Here is a 22,911-nt window from a genome sequence, read left to right as displayed (position 1 = left end):
ATAAATAAAGACGTTTAACGTATTTGTAGGTAAAAATTATTTAGTATTTAGTGTAAATGGGTATTAAACTGATTAAAAGGCAGCATTCTGCCCGAAGCAGTAACGTTTTATGTAAACAATGCATGCGCCATTCAGCCAATGATTGACGCCGCGTGCTGTGACGGCACGTGTTAAAGGCAGTCATCTTTTACAGAGATATTAGAAGACTCCTAATTATCTGAGAAACAGATTGCCAGTGATGCTCAGATGAGCACAGCAACAGCCAATTGCTGTCATCATCACTTTCAGAAATCACTCCCTCCTGGTCGGTTTGCGACTCATTATTCTCGATGATATCATTCGTATTTTCATCGACTGAGCAGTGACCCTGTTCCTGGCCGCCGAAAAACATTGTGATTTTGGGCATAGATTCGGCCGCTTTTTTCAGCATTTTCTTCATGTTTTTTTTCTGTTCTCCTTTCTAACTTCCACGCCTTTGCTCTAGTCTTGGGCCATATCAACGGCGAAACGGCCTTCGTTGAAATGACTCGGCCTTCACGTAATGAAGGAAATGCAAATTTCAAGAGAAAAACTTTTTTAAAATGACGGCGGAACCGGATACCAGGCTAATACAAGGCGAGCGAGTGACCAGTCTCCCAGTTTGAGTGATCGATCACACTAAAGCTCGGGCGCTATGGTGTCAAAGACCGTGTGGGCTTTCTTCACTCATCATAGTGAACGGCCGACACAACCGAGTGAGGTTCGCCGGAAGCGTAGTCCAGTGAATTAAATAATGTAAAACATCAAATTTAAAAAGGTCGTCAAAAATTTTATGGGCCCTATTTTTTCTTGGGCCCTAGGCAACTGCCTACTCTGCATATATGGGGTAATCCGCCCTTCCATGTACATACCTATACTAAATCTTCTCGTTATTTATGTATTTATAATCTTTATACCCGTGCATCATAATTGTATTGAATGCGTGTACATATACATGTACATGTTTATAATTGTATGCTGTCCTCCATGGATGTTTCGATACAATAAAATCTTATCTTATAAAATTCTTATCTTTTCTAACAGGCACTTACTTTGATATTTAGATTATTTTTTATAACCAATATACAAAATGTAAATTTATCACCTTAACTGGGATTTAATTAAATAAAAGTGTGTCCAATATATGTTATGGTTTAAGAGATATTTTAGGTTGTTAAACTTGTTTGGAGTTTGACAAAAATTCCCCCCTTAAAGGACAATATTGGTGTCAGTCATTATAAAATATGTGATAGAGCTCGTTAAATACATCCCAAATATAATTTGAACACAGAGATCATTGCTACGGGAGACTTGTAACAAGCACGTGAAGAAACGGGAAGTGACGTCAAACATGACAAACATGGGTTGTCCTTCTATATAACTGACTGAATTAACGAGCGGTAACAGACAAACGATCGAATTTCATTTCACTGATAATTCCGTTGAAGATGAAAAGTTGTTATATGAGACGATGAGAGGATATCTGACAATTCAAAAAAAGAATTGTATATGTTATATAGAAGGACAACTCGTGTTTGTCATGTTTGGCGTCACTTCCCGTTTCTTCACGTTAAAATTATATTTGGAATGTATTTAACCAGTTCTATCAGATATGTAATAATGACTGACACATTGTCCTTTAAGTATGTAATCAGGAATGGAATTTGTAAAAGTGGTTAATCCCATTGAATACATTTGGTTACGCGTGGCTTAAAAGACTAGAATCTACAAAATGTTCCAAACAAAATAGATGTAGACCAGACCATTAAATATTTTTAAGATTAGTTGAGAAAATAATATTGCGGTCTGATCACATGTTATAATTCATAGAGTTATTTCCCCTAAATGTTTGTTTTGTTTGAGTGAAAACGAAAAAGGTCAAATAATGAACAAAGTTAACTATTCGTATTTAGTTGTTTTAATATTTGTAAACCTACTGATCTAATTATTTGTTTTAGTTTTACAATAAGTAATAAGATGAATGTAGTTCCAAAAAATATATGAAAAATGTACGTAGTATTTTTATAAATGGAAAATCCCCAAGCTACGTATGTAGATCCGAATATTAGATCACGAAGACGAAGTTAGACGAATACTTCCGGAAGACCGACATGCGGGATTGTTTACAAATGTGATTTTACTCTTCTAAGCAAATTATTCATAATAATCTATAAATATGTTAACATCGAAAGTATTCGTGAAGAAAACAAAGAGAGGGGGGGTTCTGAAAGTTGTCCGAGAACATTATTTGCGTGATGACATAACATGTGGTTCGCAGCATTGTACAAAATGTGACCATAATGTTCAAACCGAAAACTCTGCTGACACTGACAGTGATAGTTATAATGCTGACAATTTTAAAACTCAGCCATTAGTTATTTCTCCTCCTAGTAATAGTGTACTGTGTTCTTCCTCACATTATGTCATACCTGACACAAATGTCGTACTCCATCAGGTAATTAACAGAAATTCATCTACAGGTCAGAGGGTTTTACATAACTTCCTATGGGTAGACACACTAACCGAATCAGTCGGCGTCAAAATTTGCCTAGTGTGTCCACTTTCATTCGGCTGAAAAATATTTGCTAGTGTGTCTGCTTCACCGAAGTATTTGGCCGAATCTAGAATTCATTAGCTAATCAATTATCACCACTCATCATCCACTCTGTTGAGAAGCCACATGATTGTTTGAAGACATGGTTGCTGCCATGTTTAATCATGTGATGTGAAAGGTGATGTAATCGACTAGTGAATCAGGCGAAGCATTCGCCTAGTGCAGTGATTCTCAACCAGTGTGCCGCGAGATCTTCCTAAGTGTGCCACGAAATTTTGAACGGCACACTAAGAAAATGTGAAAAAATATGTGATCCCAATTGAGTATCCACTGATAAGTTCATAGCTGTGTTTTTTTTTCATTTAGTTTTGAGTCACTTTAAGTGTCTATTCTCTGTCTATGGTTGTATGCCATCTGACTTACCATGTTTTTATTTTGCAAAATTCAGATATTTTTCATATATATTTAGCCAGGTGTGCCGCTATTTCTTCATGTGTTCCAAGGTGTGCCGTTGGCAAAAAAAGGTTGAAAACCACTGGCCTAGTGTGTCCATCCATTCGGCGCCGCTTAAAATTGTTAAAAATGTGATTTTTCTTCTTTGTCTTGACATGTTTATATGTCACAGGGGGGTGATGAATTGTTGTGTTTGAAACCAGATTTAGAAATAAAACCTATGATCCTAGAATAACCATGCCATCTGAATGGCGAATATCCTGTGCCTCTTTCCTTTATCAGGTCTGGTACAGTCCATAGATTTACCCAATACAACCCAAAACAACCTTTATTTATATTCCCTAAACTTTATTTTTTTTAATAGATTGAGAAAAAACCCAAGAAATATGTAAATGGAAGATCAAAGCAAGAAAGACAACTTGTATTGTTTAATGTTGCTATAGTAGATTTGGGTCGTTTCATCCCAAAACCATTTTATCCGGACTGTTTCATCCCAACCCCAGCATAGAGATATCTGACAATTAAACATTGGACATGTTTACTAAGTTTTACAGTAAAATATTTTGAAATAAATTTTATTAAATATTTTTTCATACTTAACACAGTGTTTAAGCTATGTTACATTGTAGGCTAATAGCCCACTATTGAATGTTGGAACGTCTAACTGAATGATTTCCATTTGTTCAGAACTATTAAAAAAAGAGTAGAAATGTGTTGTTTTCTTTAAAATACAGGTTCTTGTGGTAATTAAAGTTGTTTTGGGTAGATCTATGGCCCGTTCTGGTAGGTCAATTTACTAAAATCCACCAATATTTCAACTTATCAAAGCTCAATGGTAGCCGATGAGAAAAACTTTCACTGGAAATAATATAAGGGGGAAAGAATCTCTAGAACAGTGCCTTATTTAATCATAGCCTTATTTAAAGAGGCATTACCGGTATGTAAAATTTAGGTAAAGAGTTGGCCGTTCTCGCTGTAATAGTTCCAAAATAGATAATGCAAAATGAATATTGAAAATTTCATTCAAATTACTTTATTCTAAGTGAAGTTATCAGTTTTTGTAGTTTTAACAAGATGTGTGCATTGTTTATTATCATAACCATTGTACTTGTATATTGAGACTTAGCCTCGCTTCTCCATTTTTAAATTAAATCATTAAATGGTCAGACTGTTCTAATCTTTTTAATTTCGGAGCCATCCAATGGCTTAGAGAGTTGATTATGGTCTTGTTGATAAATGTCGTATTAGATGTAATAATTTATGTAATGTTTAAGGCCTAAAGAAAGACCTGCAATAGGCAGATTTAGCTCTTGAATAATGTATGTTTAACTTTCGAGTTTGTTGGGGGGTTGGATGGTTGAATGGTGCGCATTGTATCATAAGGTTTGTCAACTGGCATGGTTTCTATTCCCTGGTTGTACATGACAAGGAGTAGGGTCGCCTGTACAACCCCGTGGGTTTTCTCCAGGTTCTCCGGTTTTCTCTCACTGCTAAAGACCCCTATGCGCTAAACACCATTTCTCTTCCAGTTTATTTTATAGCATTAGGGAAGAGACATAACTTGTGTATGATTTTGTAAGGATCTGACCATGATTATTTATACATTACACCCTTGTTTATCAAAAATACTAACATTAGGAAGCGAGCAACAAATTATTGTTTTACTGATTGTACATCTCTATTTTTCAGATCGATGTTTTAGAAGATGAATCTTTACAAAATTTCATTATTCTTCAAACAGTCATTGATGAGGTATTTATTTATTTATTTATTTTCTACGCAGTGGAGACGTTTATCATCACATACCGTTTGTACTCCATTTTGAGTATCAAATTCAAAACCCAGTTTTCAAACACGTGTTATTTCAAGTTTAGCTGCTGTGGGTATATTTCATTGCATGAAAACCTGTCTTTTCAAATTTGCAGAGTGTGTTCATTGGGTCTTACGCAAGCATCCTATTAAAATTCAACATTTTGCAATTTCAAATTGCACAGTTTCATTTCAAATATACAAATGTTTGTGACCATAATATAGGACAAAGTCTTTGATGAAATGGTGAAAATTCAATGGGTATTTTCATTAAGATATAAGGAAGAACCCTATCAAATTTAATAACCTGGGATCAAAAATTTATGAATACATTTTTGCGATATTTTTACCAGTCATATTTTGACTATCAAACTCAAAGAAAGTTTGTGAACTTGATACAAGAATTTAATAAAGTTCTCAATGGAATTGATCATAGATTTCAAACACATCTTCAAAATATTATTTTCAGGTAAAGCATAGAAGTCTTCCAGCCAACAAAAGATTAAAAGATATATTGACAAACTCCAGTAAACACTTTTACACCTTCTGTAATGAATATAACAGGTTTGATCATATATAATATTTGGACAGTTTTTACTGCTTATTAACAGATTTTCAAATTATTACTTCCCATCAGTTGTGGAATTAGGCTGATGGTTCAAGGAATTGTGTGTGAAGGGACCTTTTGGTTTGGGGGGGGGGGTGCAAATGTCATATTTTTGTACAATTTTTGTATGCCTAAATTTGACGTGGAAGCAACTTTTGTCCTTCTATCTGTTGAACTTTTCTTGAATTTTATTTTCAAATGTATACCTTCCTTGTCCTTGTTTATGTTCATTGAATCATGATAAAAAATGTAAAACCTTCCAAATCATATAGGTTACCGCAGCCTCGTGTCCCCATTACGACATTGATTTACACCAGAAAACATCTGTATCCTGGTTGTTGTGAATATAGTTTTCCCAGTTACTTATCACTAGAAATGCCAGACAACTGAATTTAAACTCAGTTCTAGGTTGACCGGTGGCTTGGAAGAAATTTATTTATGTGAATACAGATTATGATAGAACACAATATGAACATTTGGTATTTGCACTTACAGCTATTGGTAACCAAAAATACTCCACTTCGACTCATTCTTCATGCAACTGCATGATGAAGTGTTTATTAATCTGGCACAGAAAATATGCAACATAGAAATTAACGAATGACAATCTGATAAGCTTACACCAACAAATATTTATAAATGTAAATGTTATTTTACAGTGAAACATATGTTGAGAGAGAACCAGGTGAATCTAGCAATGATAGAAATGATAGAGCCATTAGAACGGCTGCTAAATGGTACACAAATCACCTACAAGAATATGAGAAAGATATAAGTATAGTTCTGTTAACAGATGATAATGATAACAGAACCAAAGCTAAAGAAGCGGGAATCTTGTCATTTACAGGTAAGTAGGTAATAGTTAATATATTACCACATAGAATTAAATATACTCTTCAAAAAAAGTAGGGGATATTGAAATGCAAATACCTATGCAGGTTGTGATATGATAAATAGTCATGGACACTTGACATGCTTTGAGAGTATGTTCACAGATGAAGAACTTATCGCCCCAACAGAACCACTGAGCTGCACGTGGGACACGCAATAACGCCATACACGGGGGAGGGGTTCATTGCCAATGTTTGCTTTCCTATCGGTTCTTGCATAAGATTTACTGTTTAGCGTATCTTTGCTTTAGTGTGTTACGTTTAATTTGATCGGGAGACATGTTCGTCGACGTCAACGTCAACCGACAACACTGCAAGAATTGGCCGTGGCACTGCAAGAGGAGTGGGTCAGATTGCCCCAAATCGTGATTGGACGGTTGATTAGGAGCATGCCACGAGGAATTGCTGAATGTCTGAGGATTGGTGGAGCAATTACTCATTATTAAGACAAAAATCAAAAACATCCATTTTCACTTTTGACAGTGTATCGCTTTGCGAGTGAAATGGAGCCGTCAGATAAGCCGCCCATATGAACTGTTTATGGTCATGTGTAGGCAATTGGCCTGTTATTAACATACACTGGTTACCTCTAATAAAAACAGCAGTGCATTTCCGCAGTTTTGTATTGTTTCTGAATATCCCATACTTTTTTTTGAAGAGTATAGATGAGAACCACACATAAAATAACTTTAAATCTAGAAATAAATATTGAGAATCTTCGTGAAAAGTTTGAAATCTAGTCTGTATCAGTTCTGAATAAATATATTTGGTTATGTGTTCCTTTTATGAAAATTATTCTCTCATGATTTTGATAACCTATGTTATGATTGTAACATGGTCCTACAAAAAAATAAACTGACACATCTGTATAAAAAATATGATGAAACTAAACCTGTATTAATTACAGTTCATGAATATATAAAAAGTTTAAAGAATGGTGGAAATCTTATAGATAGATTAGCATGGAAATCTTCAGCTGGTGTGAGTAGTCTTCTTGACACAATTGTCTACAAATCAATTAATCTTATGCTATATTTCATGACAGATAACGGTGATTACTTTTGATAAAAATTTGAATCTGTCTTTTGTTCAAGCATCACTCAGTTGAAAATGAAATGAAAAGGGGTGTAAGATTCTACTTTTCTGCACCAAATGGGCTAATGATGATGAACATATGCCGTACAGTCTGCTAGGAGGAAATTTTTCCTGGACAGCAGTGCTACGACCTACTATTATTTTGAATTCCAACTGTCAAGAAGGGATCTTTTACATGGATGTCAACGTGTACACAGTACATTGTTCCTTATCTGGCCTTCCAACCAGGCTGCACCACTGACAAAGAATGATAATTTTTATTTTTGATATTTTAGACACAACAAGAGGGTAAGCTGATTTATCCTGAACATATAGCTACATCTGACATATTGAAAGGAGTCAAATCTGGAAAATATTTACAAGGTAGTTTTATGGCAAGCAGGGAGAATTATTTAGAAGCAAGTGTTAATGTCACAGAATCAGAAAAATTTGTAAGTATGATGGAATTTCAAAATTCAGTCTTTTGTAAAGTTTTGAAATGAGAACAATTGACAGGCATATATGACCAAAGAAAAAACACAAAACAAATTTTTATAACTCTTTGTTGCCTGAGCTTTGGTTTTGTAGTACAAAATTTGTACTGTTCAATATCATTTTTTAGGTATTAATACAAGGTCATCAGAATTTAAACAGAGCTGTACATAGTGATATTGTTGCTATAGAGATGTTACCAGAAGCTGAATGGAGTTGTCCTAGTTCTCTTGTATTAGAAGATACAGCACAAGCTGAGGATGATGCTCTAGAGGATGTAAGAACAGCTTTAATTTACAATTTTAATATTTTAACTACGGTCCCTGCAATAGAGTTTTATCAATGAAATCCCGTATTCATATTAACAGTTTGGATATAAGTGTTTTGAGATGATTTTGTCATAAGTTTAGGTTAGGATTTCATAAAGATGCCAGTTACATTTTTCTTTTCTATTTTTTTCAGGATTCAAAATTAAAAAATAAAGTTCCTGAACATTTACGCCAGCCTACAGGTCGTGTAGTTGGTATTATAAAGAGAAATTGGAGACAATACTGTGGTATACTTAAACCATCATTGTTGAAAAAGGTATTGTTTGATTGATAGTTTATTGAATTATAATGCCCCTAATAATAACTGATTCACTTAGCATAAAGTAATTTCAAAGATGAGGATTTGTAAAAGTCCAAATTGTGAGTGTTAGAGAATTCCAAATAGAAGTCTGAACAGTGTTTAGCAGTGGATTCCGTGACCTCCTGGCCCCCTATTGCTTTTATCTAAATGATATATAATGTTGTAGATTGATTTTGTTAGTTCCTGCTTTACGCCCACATTTTCATGCGGAGGTATATTGTCGTCGCCCCTGTCCGTCCGTCCACAATTTGTTTGTGGACACTCTACAGGTCATAATTTTTATGCGATTTTGACGAAACTTAAAATATAGGTCTATCTCCCAAAGATCTCGGTTCTTTTCGATATTGGCATGTATCAGACCCTAACTTCATGGATTATGACCCCTGATTTTACGAAAATCACGTTTTTAGCTTGTGGACACTCTAGAGGTCACAATTTTTATCCGATTTTGTTGAAACTTGAAATATAAGTTTATAACCCAAAGATCTCGGTTCCTTTTGATATTCGCGCATATCAGACCGTAACTTATGGCCCCTGATTGTACGAAAAATCGCATTTTTAGCTTGTGGACCCTATAGAGGTCATAATTTTTATCCAATTTAAAAAAACGTTTTAGTATATCACCAGTACACCCTAAGGGCGTCTGAGTTCGAATTTCGTGAAAATCAACCCAAAACTGACAGACAAAATGGCCGCCCTTCGTAATCAAATAGCGTAAAAATTTGGTATATCAGGGTTGTGCACCCTATAGAGGTCACAATTTTTATCCGATTTTGTTGAAACTAGAAATGTAAGTTTATAACCCAAAGATATCGGTTCTTTTCGATATTCGTGCATATCGGACGGTAACTTCCTGAATTATGGCCCCTGATTGTACGAAAAATCGTGTTTTTAGCTTGTTCTCTATCCATCTCTCGTATCCTGCCTGGCAGCCGCTGGTTTTGCTTTGGACCAAAACTGCCGGACAAAATAGCTGCCCCTTTTACGCAAATAGTGTAAAATATGGTATATCAAGGTATATTACCGTTTAGTTGGACTAAAACTGTCAGACAAAATGGCCGCCCCTTGTACGCAAATAGTGTAAACATCTGGTATATCAAGGTTGTGGACCTTCTAGAGGTCACAATTTTGATCCAATTTTGATGAAACTTGAAATGCATGTTTATAACCCAAACATCTTGGTTTCTTTTGCACATATCGGATCGTAACTTCCTGAATTATGGCCCTTGATTGTACGAAAAATCGCGTTTTGAGCTTGTGGTCCCTATAGAGGTCACAATTTTTATCCGATTAAAAAAAAAAAATGGGAATATATCACACTTATACACTAATGATGGTTGAGTTCGAATTTCATGAAAATCAGAAAAAACTGACAGACATAATGGCCGCCTTTTGTACACAAGGTTGTGGGCCCTCTAGAGGCCACAGTTTTTATCCAATTTGGATGAAATGTTAAATATATGTTTTTATCATAAAAATCTTGGTTCCTTTTGATAATCATACATATCCGAACGTAACTTTTGGGATTATGGCTCCTGATTGGTCGAAAAATCGCATTTTTAGGTTGTGAATTCTCTAGAGTTCACAATTTTTTTTCCGATTTTAAAAACCATTTAGATATATCACCATTCCACCATAATGAAGGTTGAATTGGAATTTGGGGAAAATCGAAATGAAACTGCCCAACAAAATGGCCGTTCTTTGTATGCAAATTGTGTATAAGTATGTAATACAAAGGTTATTGACCCTCTAGAGGTCACAATTTTTATCCGATTTTGATAAAACTTAAAACATATTTTTATATTCCAAAAATCTCAGTCCCTTTTGATATTTGCGCATTTCAGACCATAACTTTCTGGATTATGGCCCCTGATTGTTCAAAAAATCGTTTTTGTTTTTAGCTTTTTCTCTACCCATCTCTTGCAAGAGGTGGGCGTATCCTGCCTGGCAGCCGCTGGTTTGTTGATCCAATTAAAACATTAAGACATATGCATGTACAATTTGTCAAAGCAATGTAAATCCATCAGTAGGTTGGAGTGTCTTTTTAGTGATTGTCAACAAGATGTTACACTTTGATTTCATTCAGGGAACAAAGCATCTTTTTGTACCAGCTGAAAGAAGAATTCCTAAAATCCGTATAGAAACAAGACAAGCTGAAGATTTAGCTACCCAGAGAGTTATAGTAGCCATTGATAGTTGGCCAAGATCTTCAAGATATCCACAAGTAGGAAATTGAAGTTAATTGTTTTAACCAATCTCTAGTTGATATACTATATATACTGAAAGATACATTATGGGAGATTAGATAAAGAGCTGACAGTTCTCACTGTTATAGTTTTAACTAGGGTAAACTAGATAAAGTAAAGGGAATTTGCTGAAAAATTTCAGTCAAATTGATCCACTCTGAACAGAGATTTAGCGATTGAATTTTAGGCCTACCTTTGATCTTAATTACTAAAGTCGGTATGATAAAAAACATTATCCATTTTTATACGCCCACATGGAAATGTGCTCGTATATTGCCGTCGTCCCCGTCCGTCCCTCCGTCATCCACAATTTTTTGTGAACACTCTACAGACTACATTTATCATCTGATTGTTTTGAAATTGATATATTTTGTTAACATTAGTGAAATGAAGAAGCCTATATAATTTCAATAATTTCTGTAAATTTCTTCTGGAATTATGGCCTTTGTTGCACTTTGTTGAACCTTGTGAATGCTCTAACGACAAAAGTTTTCATCCGATCTGTATGGAATTTATATGCATCATTTAAATTAGTGAAACGAAGAAGCCTATTGAATTTCAGCAATTACGTCTAGAGTTATGGCCCTTGTTTCACTTTGTTATCACCCGATCTGTATAGAATTTATATGCATCATTTAAATGAGTGAAATTTCCGTTAGTTACTTCTAGCGTTATGGCCCGTGTTTTACTTTGTTGAACCTTGTGAACGCTCTAACAACAAAAGTTATTATCCGATCTGTATGAAATGTATGTGCATCATTTAGATTAGTGCAACGAAGAAGCCTATTGAATTTCAGCAATTTCCTTTAATTTCTTCTAGAGTTATGGCTCTTGTTTCACTTTATTGAACCTTGTTAACGCTCTAACAACAAAAGTTATTATCCGATCTGTATGAAATTTATATGCATCATTTAGATTAGTAAAACAAAAAAATATATTGAATTTCATTAATTACGTCTAGAGTTATCACCCTTGTTTAACTTTGTTTAACCTTGTAAACATTTGAAGGATGAAAGTTATCATCTGATCTGTACGAAATTTATATGCATCATTTAAATGAGTGGAACGAAGAATCCTATTGAATTTCAGCATTTTCAAATAATTACTTGTAGAGTTATGGCCCTTATGAATGCTCGAATGATGAAAGTTATCATCCGATCTGTATGAAATTTAAATGTCCCCAATTATCTACAAAAGAATAAATGTGCGACAACCCTTGTCGACCGCTCAGACGATTTAGTTGCTGTGGGCATATGTTTCGTTGCCTGGCTACCTATCTTTTTATTTAATCATCCATGATAGTTGAGCAGCAGATCGAATTTTAATGAAATGAAATGAAATGGGGTTTAACGTCCTACTAGATCGAATTTTAATCCAGTCAATATCGTGGGCTAGCGATGACATCGAGAGTTGATAATGATCTGGACAAGTAAATTAATGTCTATAATTAATAATTTAGATAACATTTCAGGCCTAAAGAAAGACCTGCAATAGGCAGATTTAGCTCTTGCATAATGTATGTTTAATATACAGAATATTTACAATAGAATTTGAAAAGAATTAACAAAACAAATTGCTTGAAACACCTTTGTAAATTAATTGACAAAACTGTGTAAAAAAAAAAGAAAACACTAAACTAGAAGAAAATTTCAAATGGCCATAACAAATTTCAAAAATCATGAATTGTATTTTTGTAGGGTCATTTTGTACGTAAGTTAGGAAATATAGGTGATAAAGGAGCTGAGAATGAAGTATTATTATTAGAACATGATGTACCACATCAAGTATTTTCTGAAAAAGTTTTAAGTTTCTTACCAAAAATGCCATGGTCTATTACAGAAGAGGTATGTTACAACAGTATATTATTTTTTAAAGTATGCTGTTTATTTGGATGTTTTTCCTTTGTAGCAGTTTTTTAAATTAATAGTAGACCATAGATCGAATCTATGCCAAACTATGACTGTCTCTGCCAATTTGAACTAAACTAGATAAGTATCAATAATTTTCCAATGTCACTGCAGACAAAAATATTTTTGTGACAATAAATACATTGTAACCTTTTTTTTGACCCCTTTGAAGTGGAATGTAAATGTAGTAGATAATTTATTTATGTTTCAGGATATGAAACATAGAAAAGATTTACGTGATATAGTTGTATGTAGTGTTGATCCACCTGGATGTACAGATATTGACGATGCTTTACATTGTCGTTTGTTAGATAACGGAAATTATGAGGTAAGTTTGTAAAGAAATAGTATTTTATGACTGATTTCATCCTTACAAAATACTAAAACTGAAACAAAAGAAAAGTAAAAGACACAGAGACATGTTTTAAGAAAGGTTTTAAGATTCCTGATTTACTTCTAGATGTGACTGTAGCAGTTTTCTGAATTCTAGAAACTATTGTTTTTATTTTGTTACAGGTTGGAGTACATATAGCAGATGTGTCCCATTTTATAAGACCTGGTACAGCATTAGATGAAGAAGCTGCTAATAGAGGAACTACTGTTTACTTAACAGATAAGGTATTGTATTCATGTCCTTTAATATAAAATAATTGATTAGATCAAAACAAATAAAACAGTGTTCAGGAATGTCGAGAGGTATAATCATTCCTTTCTCTCTTGTAAACTATATTGACTTATTCAATTCTCTATCCAAATTACCAAGGAAAAGTAAGATAGGTTATGATTATAGTTGGTTGTTTTATTTTTTAGAGAATTGATATGGTACCAGAATTATTAAGTTCCAATTTATGTTCCCTGAGATGTGATGTAGAAAGGTGAGAAAATACTTTGTTATGTATTTAAGTTCTGGACTGAGGAAAATTGTAAAACTTTTAAAGAATTTTAAATGTAAAGCTATTTAAAGTTTCACACTGTTTAGCTTGATCAATGGTTATTTTTTTTTTTAAACTTCTGCCAACAGTTTCATTTGTGCCAGAAGTGAAGTAAGTCAATGGTTAAAGGGCACTGGTCAAACACGTCGCAGGTCTAATTATTTCTATTTCTACTTGGATATCTGAAACTTGTACCGCATGCAAATTCTATACATTGTGCAACAAAACCATACTAGAGTGTTTAATTGATCACATGCCTAAGCGACATATACTGCTTCCCTCATAAAACGGGTGACAGCCACTGCTTGTCCCATAAAGCATAGGGTGACAGATACTATTACACTTAAAATAGGGGGTGAAAGAGACTATTACACTTAATACAGGGGGTGAAAGATACTATTACACTTAAAACAGGGGGTGAAAGATACTATTACACTTAAAACAGGGTGAATTTCACTGGTGAAAGATACTGCTTCTCTCACAAAACAGATGTGATAGATACTGCTTCTTTCATAAAACAGACGTGACAGATACCACTTCCCCCATAGAGTCTGAGGGGTGGGTGACAGATACTGCTTCCCCAATAATGCCGGGGATGACACAGCGGTTGCTGGAACTTGGAAACTTGCTATTCCCTTTAATTTTTGCTTGTCAAATTATTATATTAATGCACTGGAATATGATGACTTTCCAATTCAACCTTTCCAAAATTTTCTTTATAGATTAGCTTTTACTGTTATATGGGAGATGACAGAAAATGCTAAAATACTCAACACCACTTTCACAAAGAGTGTTATTAATTCCAAGGTAGGAAATGATAATTCACTTGAATAGCTGTTAGTTTATGTGTATAGAACTACTCTGATTCACATCTAAAGTAGAACATAAAAACTGTAGTGCAACATAATAAATAAAATGATTGTGATGCATGTATATAAAAAAACTTAATCTGATATTAACAAAAAAATGCTATGCAACTCAGGCATAGATATGAATATTGTAGCATACAACAATAATATATGTATGCCGTAAAAGTTCCCTTATTCCTAGCAATTACATACAGCTAATTTTGATGTTTCCCTAGAATTCATTTATTTTATGTTTCAGGCATCTTTGATGTACAGTGAAGCTCAAGCTAGAATAGATGATATAACAATGAATGATGAATTAACACTTAGTTTAAGAGGATTAAATAAATTAGCTAAATTATTAAAACAAAGTAGAATAGATGCTGGGTTGGTATTATTTTTTTTCTTAATGTTTATTTGTAAAACAAGGTGAAGGTTGTGGGAATTGACTGTTATCTATGCAAGGGATGGATTTAGTCTCAGCCTTGTAAGATAGGTTGCCTCCCACTTCTATAGACAATTATTGAAATAAAAATTTACAAAATGTTAAGTCTCAAAATAGTATAGTTAGTGATAAGTGTCTATTTCTTTCTTTATTCTTTGTTACCAAACAAATGTTTCTGCAAACAGGGTACTGTCATGATTTTCAAACATATACCTTTCCTGAACTTATTGGTGCTTTTTACTGGACAATCACATTATAATGATATATCTTCATTTCAGTGCTTTATGTTTAGCATCAACAGAAGTCCGATTTCAAGTCGACAGTGAAACAGCAGATCCCATTGATGTACAAACTAAAAAATTACTGTAAGTTTTATATCCACTATATCTTATTCGATATAAGAGCTTATAGGGTATGGCAATGGATGATATGTGTGTTTGTATTGTTCCTATTTCAGAAGGTCTTTTTTGTCTTCATCTTGGCAGATGAGAGGAAGAAATAATCCATGCTTTATAACATATTTTGAATGTTGATGCTAAAATTACCTTTCTTCTCTTTGATTGAAAGAAAACTTATTTTTCTTACTCTTTGTAAACACTGAACATTCAATAAAATCTTGTATTCCATGGTATGTACACATATTTATTTATTCCACAGAGAAACCAACTCTATGGTAGAAGAATTCATGTTGTTAGCCAACATTTCAGTTGCTAAAAAGATATTAGAAGAATTTCCTAATTGTGCTTTATTACGTCGTCATCCTTCCCCACCACCATCTAATTTTGAACCTGTCATTAAAGCTGCGTCATCTAAGGTAAGCTTAACAAATTATTCAGCTATAATCTATGTTTTTCTTGTTTTTTCAACTGTTGAAATATCTACATGAAAATAATTATCAGTGTTACATATTTATGTTTTCAATGATATTATTGTAATTGCTGTCATTTAAAGACATATGCAAAAGCAACACAATCTTTATAATGTTATCTGAGATATTATGTAAATTTACTATATCTCTGATACTTCCACACGAACTGTCAGCTACCTCCATATGTTTAGTTAATATTTTAATTAATATAAGAAATAGGAGTGGCTATGAAGACCTGGTTATCCCGGGTGGCAGTGACTAGTTTCATTCATATTGAACTCTTCAGACTGATTGGACTCCCGTGGCGAGCGGTTTTATTTATACTATTCCAAAACCCAATCGGGTGCCATGTTGAAATACACAATATTTAACGTTTTAAAAACCTAACCACTTTATGGAATCAACAACAAATCTAAACTTGGGCACTCCAACCATTTTTATTTTTGTTTTTATAATATTTTAATTAAAGAACCTCATTTTTCTGATAAAAAAATCAATCAAAATTAATGTAAAAAATCTGTAAATAGGCGAACAGCCTTCCCAGATTTCTCTCAGCTACTAGTTTCGTTCTTATTCGAACTCTTCAGGCTTAAATGAGGATGTGCGGTGGCCCTCTATATATAGTGTCGGGGGGCACCGGAGCACATGTGATGTCACAGATGGACCGGAGTCGATCTTTGGCACTGGAGTCGATTATTCCGAAAAGTGTGCAAAGATATTCGGCTAAGAATTTGCCATCATGATTATGGTTATTTGCATTGACTCAAGGCTCCTAACCCTTTTGATCTCTAAGTTTAAAGTTTCCTAAACTAACGAGGGCTTAAAAATAACTCTATTAGGTTATGGGCATGTATGCACTAATTTTTTATTATTAGCTTTCACCGTAGGGGTACCACAGCTAAATTAATTGGGAACTCGTCCTTGTTTTTCATATTCGGCCTTGAATTAGGCTAAGAACTATGCTACTATTTCGCATACTTTGAAAAGTGGCTCTAGGAAAATATTTCTTGAATTCAACAGGGAGCTCACGAGGTTGTTTTTGCATTTCTCAATTGAAATGTTGTAAAAATACCCAGTCTTCTTTACTGATGTTTGATTCTGCCAAGTCATCGCGATACGCTGATGAAAGCAAAATTCATCTATTCAGCGGAGTCACGTTTCAAAATCTATTCGAAAAATGTATCAAGAAGGACTGTGATATCTGCTACAAATTAGACCAAAATAACTACTCTATTAGTGGTAAAACTGGCAAGAAATATTCCTGCCGCACGGGCTATAATTGTTTAAGTAGAAATATAGTCTACCTATTAACATGCTCCTCCAAAATACAATACGTACATAGGAAAAAGCAAACGTGTCTTTTCAATACGAATAAACGAACACTATGCAGCTATTAGACACAACAGGCCAAAGCCGGTCGCACTACACTTCAACTTAGATAGACATACGAGTAGAAATGTTATGATAAAAATTATAGAGCATTTTTAAGACTGACCCAGATAACGGCAAAAACGATGCCGTAAGGAAAGCCAATGAATTCAAATGGATTCACACTTTAAGAACATTCGCACCGGATGGCATTAACGATAAGATGTAGTCCCAAGGTGTCCCCCACTTTATTGTTTACTCAAAATTAATGTATGTATGTAAAATGCTTACTATTTCATACACCCTAGTTCTATTGGTAAGATGCCAGCTTTATCCTTTGATCTTACTGACAGATATATTAATCTATAGCCAATCACACAGTCTGTCTTTTAGAACTTCTTTGAGTGACTAAAAGAACAGTCAGTAACAAGAAAAAAAAAAAAATAATGTTAAGTTAGACAGATGTCATGAGATTATGCAGAGATTTCAAAAATTTCTGATCTATAAGTTAGGCAGACATGTTATGAGCTTGTGCAGAGATTTCAATAATTTCTGCTCTATATTCTCATATTTCTGATACCTTTGTCAAATTTATCATGCACCATAAAGTTATCAAAATAAAATTGTGTAAATTTCCTCTATTTACAGGGTTTTATTATGGATTGCTCATCTAATAAGAATCTGGCTGAAAGTTTAAATAAAGCAGAGTTTGATGAGAATCCATATTTTAATACAATGTTACGAATTATGACAACTCGTTGTATGATGCAAGCTGTATATTTTTGTAGTGGTATGCTACCAGAGTCGGAATATGTTCATTATGGTCTAGCAGCTGCCATCTATACACATTTTACATCACCAATTAGAAGGTAAGCACTAGATTCTTTAACTTGACAAGCAATATTCATTTCGTCATCATTTTACTCATTTTAGAGGAAATGTGAAAAATTAGATTATAGTATGGATGAAGTAATAGATGCTTTATTATATGATATATTATTTTTTTTATCACAAATCACAACTCAAGTTCAGGAAAAAATTTGGAGAGTGACCATGTCTACCTAATTCCCTCAAGTTTGTTGGATCGGTTTTGTTTGTGTGTAGTTCGATCCTTCTGCACTTACTATTGCAATAGTTTGGTTCTTGTTTGGGTATTGAAATATACACTATAAAGTGATGGAATTAAATTTATTTTTTACCACTCTTCCATTCAAGAAGTCATTGGATTATATTTTAGTGTATTAAACTGGTGAATTTTGTGTGAAAGGCTCTTGTAACCCCCTTTTCTAGTGCTGTGCAACTATCCAAAACTTTGGGATATTTTTTCTTGAAGAAGTACAAACTTTCAGTTTATTTGTGGGGTTGGCCAATTGTCTTGAAATTCCAGACTAGATAGGTTGATGGATAACAATGTTTACATATTTACAAAGTCATTTTTAATGTTACATCTATCAAATTTCAGATATTCTGATATTATTGTTCATCGTTTGCTAGCTGTATGTATTGGAGCAGATGCTTCATATCCTGATTTACTGGAAAAAAAGAAAACTCAGGTACGCATTTACATGTAGTTTATACTTTAAAAAAATAAGATTATACAATACATTTGTTTAGATATTGTTATGTATACCTGATGTATAAAATATATTTAAATTTTTCCTTTATTATAGAGTTTATGTAATAACTTAAACTACAGACATAAGATGGCCCAGTATGCTGGAAGAGCTTCTGTCAATCTTCACACACATGTAAGTATTTTAAATATTGTAAATTCATCTAATGATGTCAGAATTATAGGTGTTAAAGGAACTAAACCACTTTGAGCAAAGTGTTGAATTTAGTTGATCAAATGTGTGATTTCAATTAGTGATAGGACAATATTTATATGATTAAATATCAACTGTTGAACATGGACTCAGTTATATGTCAAACTTGACTTGATCTGTAGACTTTATTGTTTAAATGTAAACAAATAACAAAAACCTAACATCTCCCATCAAAATTGATTAAACTGATGCCTTGTTATTTGAACAAATCAAATAGTTTACAGGCATTTAAGTCAGAATATAACTATGCTGTGATAACATTGTAGTTGATTTACACGCATTGTACCTTGGATAAATGCTATCCTATTATATTGAAAAGATGCACAATAAGTATTTCAATACAAATTTTTAATCTTTTATATGTATCCATACTTTTTTTTTATGACTACAGTGTATCGTATCGACTATACTTTTTTTTGTTAACCATTTATGGTGTAGATGTTGATTGCTGTTTGATTTGTAATACATGTATGTTGGATTTATTGCCAGTTATTCTTTAAAACACGAGTACAAGATGAAGATGGTTATGTGTTATTTGTTAGAAAGAATGCTCTACAAGTATTAATACCTAAATATGGTCTGGAAGGTACATTATATTTAAATGAGAATAAGAAATCACCAACGCAGTTCTTTTACAATGAGGAAGTAAGTATTAAATCATTATGACCATTTTACTCAGGTTTAAATTCTTATATGTGTGGATAAAATAATCTTTAGCTACTGGTATGTCTAATTGCTCCATGTGTGTTGATGAACTAGTTACTTCTTAAATTTTTTCTAACATAAAGATTTATTACATGTACAATGTTAAACAATATTTGTAACCTTTTCCATATAATTTTCATGTTGAGGAAGGGGAAGTCAGAAATTTACTCGTTTAAAAGAGTGCAGAAGAACTAATCTGAAAACTACAAATCATGTGACACCTAGTTTTATTGACCATTCTAAATTCATTTGTAATAGTAAAACAATCTAATTTTTATATCCCAGAGATTAATCTTTGATGTAAAAAAGAGCTAAATCTGCCTATTGCAGGTCATTCTTTAGGCCTGAAATGTTATCTAAATTATTAATTAGACATTAATTAACTTATCTAGACCATAGCCTGCAATATTTATCAGATTGGAATAAATTTTTTTAAAATAATTAGACATAAAAATGGATAATGGAGACTTTTTTTTTATCGTACCGACTTCAGTAATGATGACCGAGGCTAGCCTAAAGTTCAAAAGCTAATATCTCGGTTCAGAGTGGAACAATTTTCAGCATATTCTATTTATGTTATCTATTTTTTAACTATTATAGCGAGAACTGTGAAGTCTTAATCTAATCCCCCATAATGCCCCTTTAAATCACATTTATCTATAACATCCATATTTTGCATGCTACATTGATTTTACCATGCTCTATCATAACAATAACAAATTATGGCTGGGTGGACTAGAATCAGGAAACAAGGAATCAACACAAGCTTTGATCAAATGTGCAAACATGTAGCAACAGATCTAGCTTGCAAATATATTCCATATTCTTTGAAAAAAAAGTATTATCCAGATGTACAAACATTTTTCAAAAACCATCATTAAAACTACCCATTTATAGTTAATGTGCATATACTATAACTTAATTTTCATAGTCTAGTCATTATTTTGTAGCAAGATACACAGACAGCTGGTGATGTGGTGTTTCATGTATTTGATCATGTTATAATACAACTGAGTATAGACAGATCTAATGTACAACATTTAAAACTAGCAATTAACTTAGTTAAACCACAGGTACTACTTTCTTTTCATACTTTTTTTTCGGAATGATCCTCTAGAAAGACTAAAATTGACTTAACTTGTAATAAATTAAAGAGGCATTATCGCTTTCATATTAAAATAAGCCCAAACCTCACTAAAATCCAAGCACTTGCCCAATCAGAGCAATGCCTGTCCTGAACTCTCTGAAAACCACTATAGGTTAAAATATGTGTGATACATAATGAATCTTAAGACATCTATTTCATAGAGATGGATTGGTAGATTTGTCTCCAATTTTGCATACAATTTAATATATAACATTGTACATGCTAATTGGTGACATTAGTGGTTGATAGTATTAATCTGAACATCAATATCTGATTTTGATTTCTATTCAGTTTATCAAAAATCTGTTTTCACAAGATAGATATGTTCCTTTAGTGGACTGCAGCATAATCACTGTTCCATCTGTTAATGGAATTTCAAAAATTTGATAAATTAAATGTAATTCTGTGTTACAGATTCCAGGGTTTAGTGTACCCCCTGCTTCACAAGTACACAGTGAAAAAGAAGAGGTGGGACCACCATCTAAGAAAGTCAGAAAATAGTTTATTACATTTGGTAACATGATAAGTTCAGGGTTTAGCTAAAAAAAAAAAGGTGATAATTGAAGAAAATATTGAATTTTAGTACCATAATCTGTAAATAAACCCTTGAATATTAATTTTCATTCTAAACCTCTTGTAAGTATCATTAGAAATCAACAGCTTAAATAAACAATCTGAATAATACACTTTCAGAGCTGAGTCAAAATATGCTTTATTCGTATATTTATGGATATTTGACATCTAGAAAGAATAAAAATACAAATATTTACTTATAGTTTTTGTTCTTCTTTTTTTTTGTGTGAAATGAATTAATTGAACAATGGTCTGTGACATGACGCTGAATTGTCAGGTAGAACTATTAAATATTCCTTTTTTGGACAGAATAGCTGTTTAAACTCTCAAATTTCTTACTGATAAAATAGTTATTATTTATAGCATTTTAGTTTTTATACGCCCAGGCCTGGAAATAACGGTTTTAGATGTACCTGACAAAATGACAGGCACTAATGACATTTCCACCTTAGTGCCGGACATGAATTAATAATATCAATAAAAAAGACAAATCAGTGCCGGACAAAATGACAGGCACCACAGAGGTTTTGTGCCTGACAAAGCCTGAATCTGTGCCTGACATTGTCTGTGACAGGTGCCTTATTTCCAGGCTTGTATACGCCCACATGGAACTGTGCACGTATATTGCTCTCGCCCCAGTCCATCGGTTCGTTGGTCGACCACAATTTCTTGTGAACGCTCTAACTCCAAAAGTTATTATCTGATTGTTTTAAAATTGATATATGTGGTTTACATTAGTGAGATGAAGAAGCCTATTTAATTTCAATAATTTCTGTTTATTACGTCTAGAGTTATGGCCCTTGTTTCCACCCTGTGGTCAAATAACCGGTTGTACCTGAGTAGGAAGGAGTAGGGTCGCCTGTCGAACCTTGTGGGTTTTCTCCGAGTCCTCCGGTTTCCTCCCACTGCTAAAGACCCCTACACGCAAGCGAATTATTTAAATAAAATTAAACCATATGTTAGTCCCGAAATGACCTAGAAATGACCTAGTTTGTGTGGAGTGGACTTAAACCCCCACTCTCTCTCTCTCTCTCTCTCTCTCTCTCTCACTCACTCACTCACTCTCTCTCAACCTTGTGATCTGATCTTTGTGAAATTCATATGCATTAATTAGATTAGTGAAACGAAGAAGCCTATTGAATTTCAGCAATTTCCGTTTATTTCGTCTAGAGTTATGGCCCATGTTTCACGTTATTGAACCTTGTGAATGCTATTACGCCAAAAGTTATCATCTGATCTTTGTATAATTCATATGCATTATTTAAATTAGTGAAACGAAGAATCCTATTGAATTTCAGCAATTTCCGTTTACTTCGTCTAGAGTTATGGCCCTTGTTTCACTTATTGAACCTTGTGAACGCTCTAACGCCAAAAGTTATCACCCAATCTGTGTGAAATTTATATGCATGATTTAAATTAGTGATACGAAGAAGCCTATTGAATTTCAGCAATTTCCGTCAATTATGGCCCTTGTTAATGCTCGATTGATGAAAGTTATCATTCGATATGTATGAAATTT

General features: G+C 33.4%; 1 protein-coding gene across 1 annotated transcript; it reads left to right on the top strand.

Annotated features, from left to right (window-relative positions):
* Positions 1-2,083: 2,083 nt before the first annotated feature.
* LOC126815680 (exosome complex exonuclease RRP44) lies at positions 2,084-21,592 on the top strand. The gene is made up of 23 exons (XM_050541542.2): positions 2,084-2,473; positions 4,715-4,777; positions 5,304-5,398; positions 6,101-6,288; positions 7,239-7,312; positions 7,702-7,857; positions 8,028-8,174; positions 8,360-8,482; positions 10,614-10,751; positions 12,471-12,617; positions 12,892-13,008; positions 13,197-13,298; positions 13,491-13,555; positions 14,335-14,419; positions 14,720-14,847; positions 15,184-15,270; positions 15,563-15,719; positions 17,790-18,010; positions 18,604-18,694; positions 18,812-18,889; positions 19,457-19,612; positions 20,623-20,745; positions 21,234-21,592. Exons 1-23 carry the CDS (start codon positions 2,195-2,197, stop codon positions 21,318-21,320), a joined length of 2,907 nt encoding a protein of 968 aa, XP_050397499.1. The 5' UTR covers positions 2,084-2,194; the 3' UTR covers positions 21,321-21,592.
* Positions 21,593-22,911: the final 1,319 nt, after the last annotated feature.

The sequence above is a fragment of the Patella vulgata genome, chromosome 3 (assembly GCF_932274485.2).
Source record: "Patella vulgata chromosome 3, xgPatVulg1.2, whole genome shotgun sequence".
Lineage (NCBI taxonomy): Eukaryota > Metazoa > Mollusca > Gastropoda > Patellidae > Patella > Patella vulgata.
This window is presented reverse-complemented; position numbering and strand designations above follow the sequence as displayed.

Excerpts from the sequence above, each read along its gene's own strand:
- LOC126815680 (XM_050541542.2), top strand. The coding sequence starts at position 2,195 with ATGTTAACATCGAAAGTATTCGTGAAGAAAACAAAGAGAGGGGGGGTT. Across the intron at positions 5,399-6,100 it reads TTCTGTAATGAATATAACAG|TGAAACATATGTTGAGAGAG; the intron begins GTTTGATCATAT and ends GTTATTTTACAG. Across the intron at positions 7,313-7,701 it reads CATGGAAATCTTCAGCTGGT|ACACAACAAGAGGGTAAGCT; the intron begins GTGAGTAGTCTT and ends TTGATATTTTAG.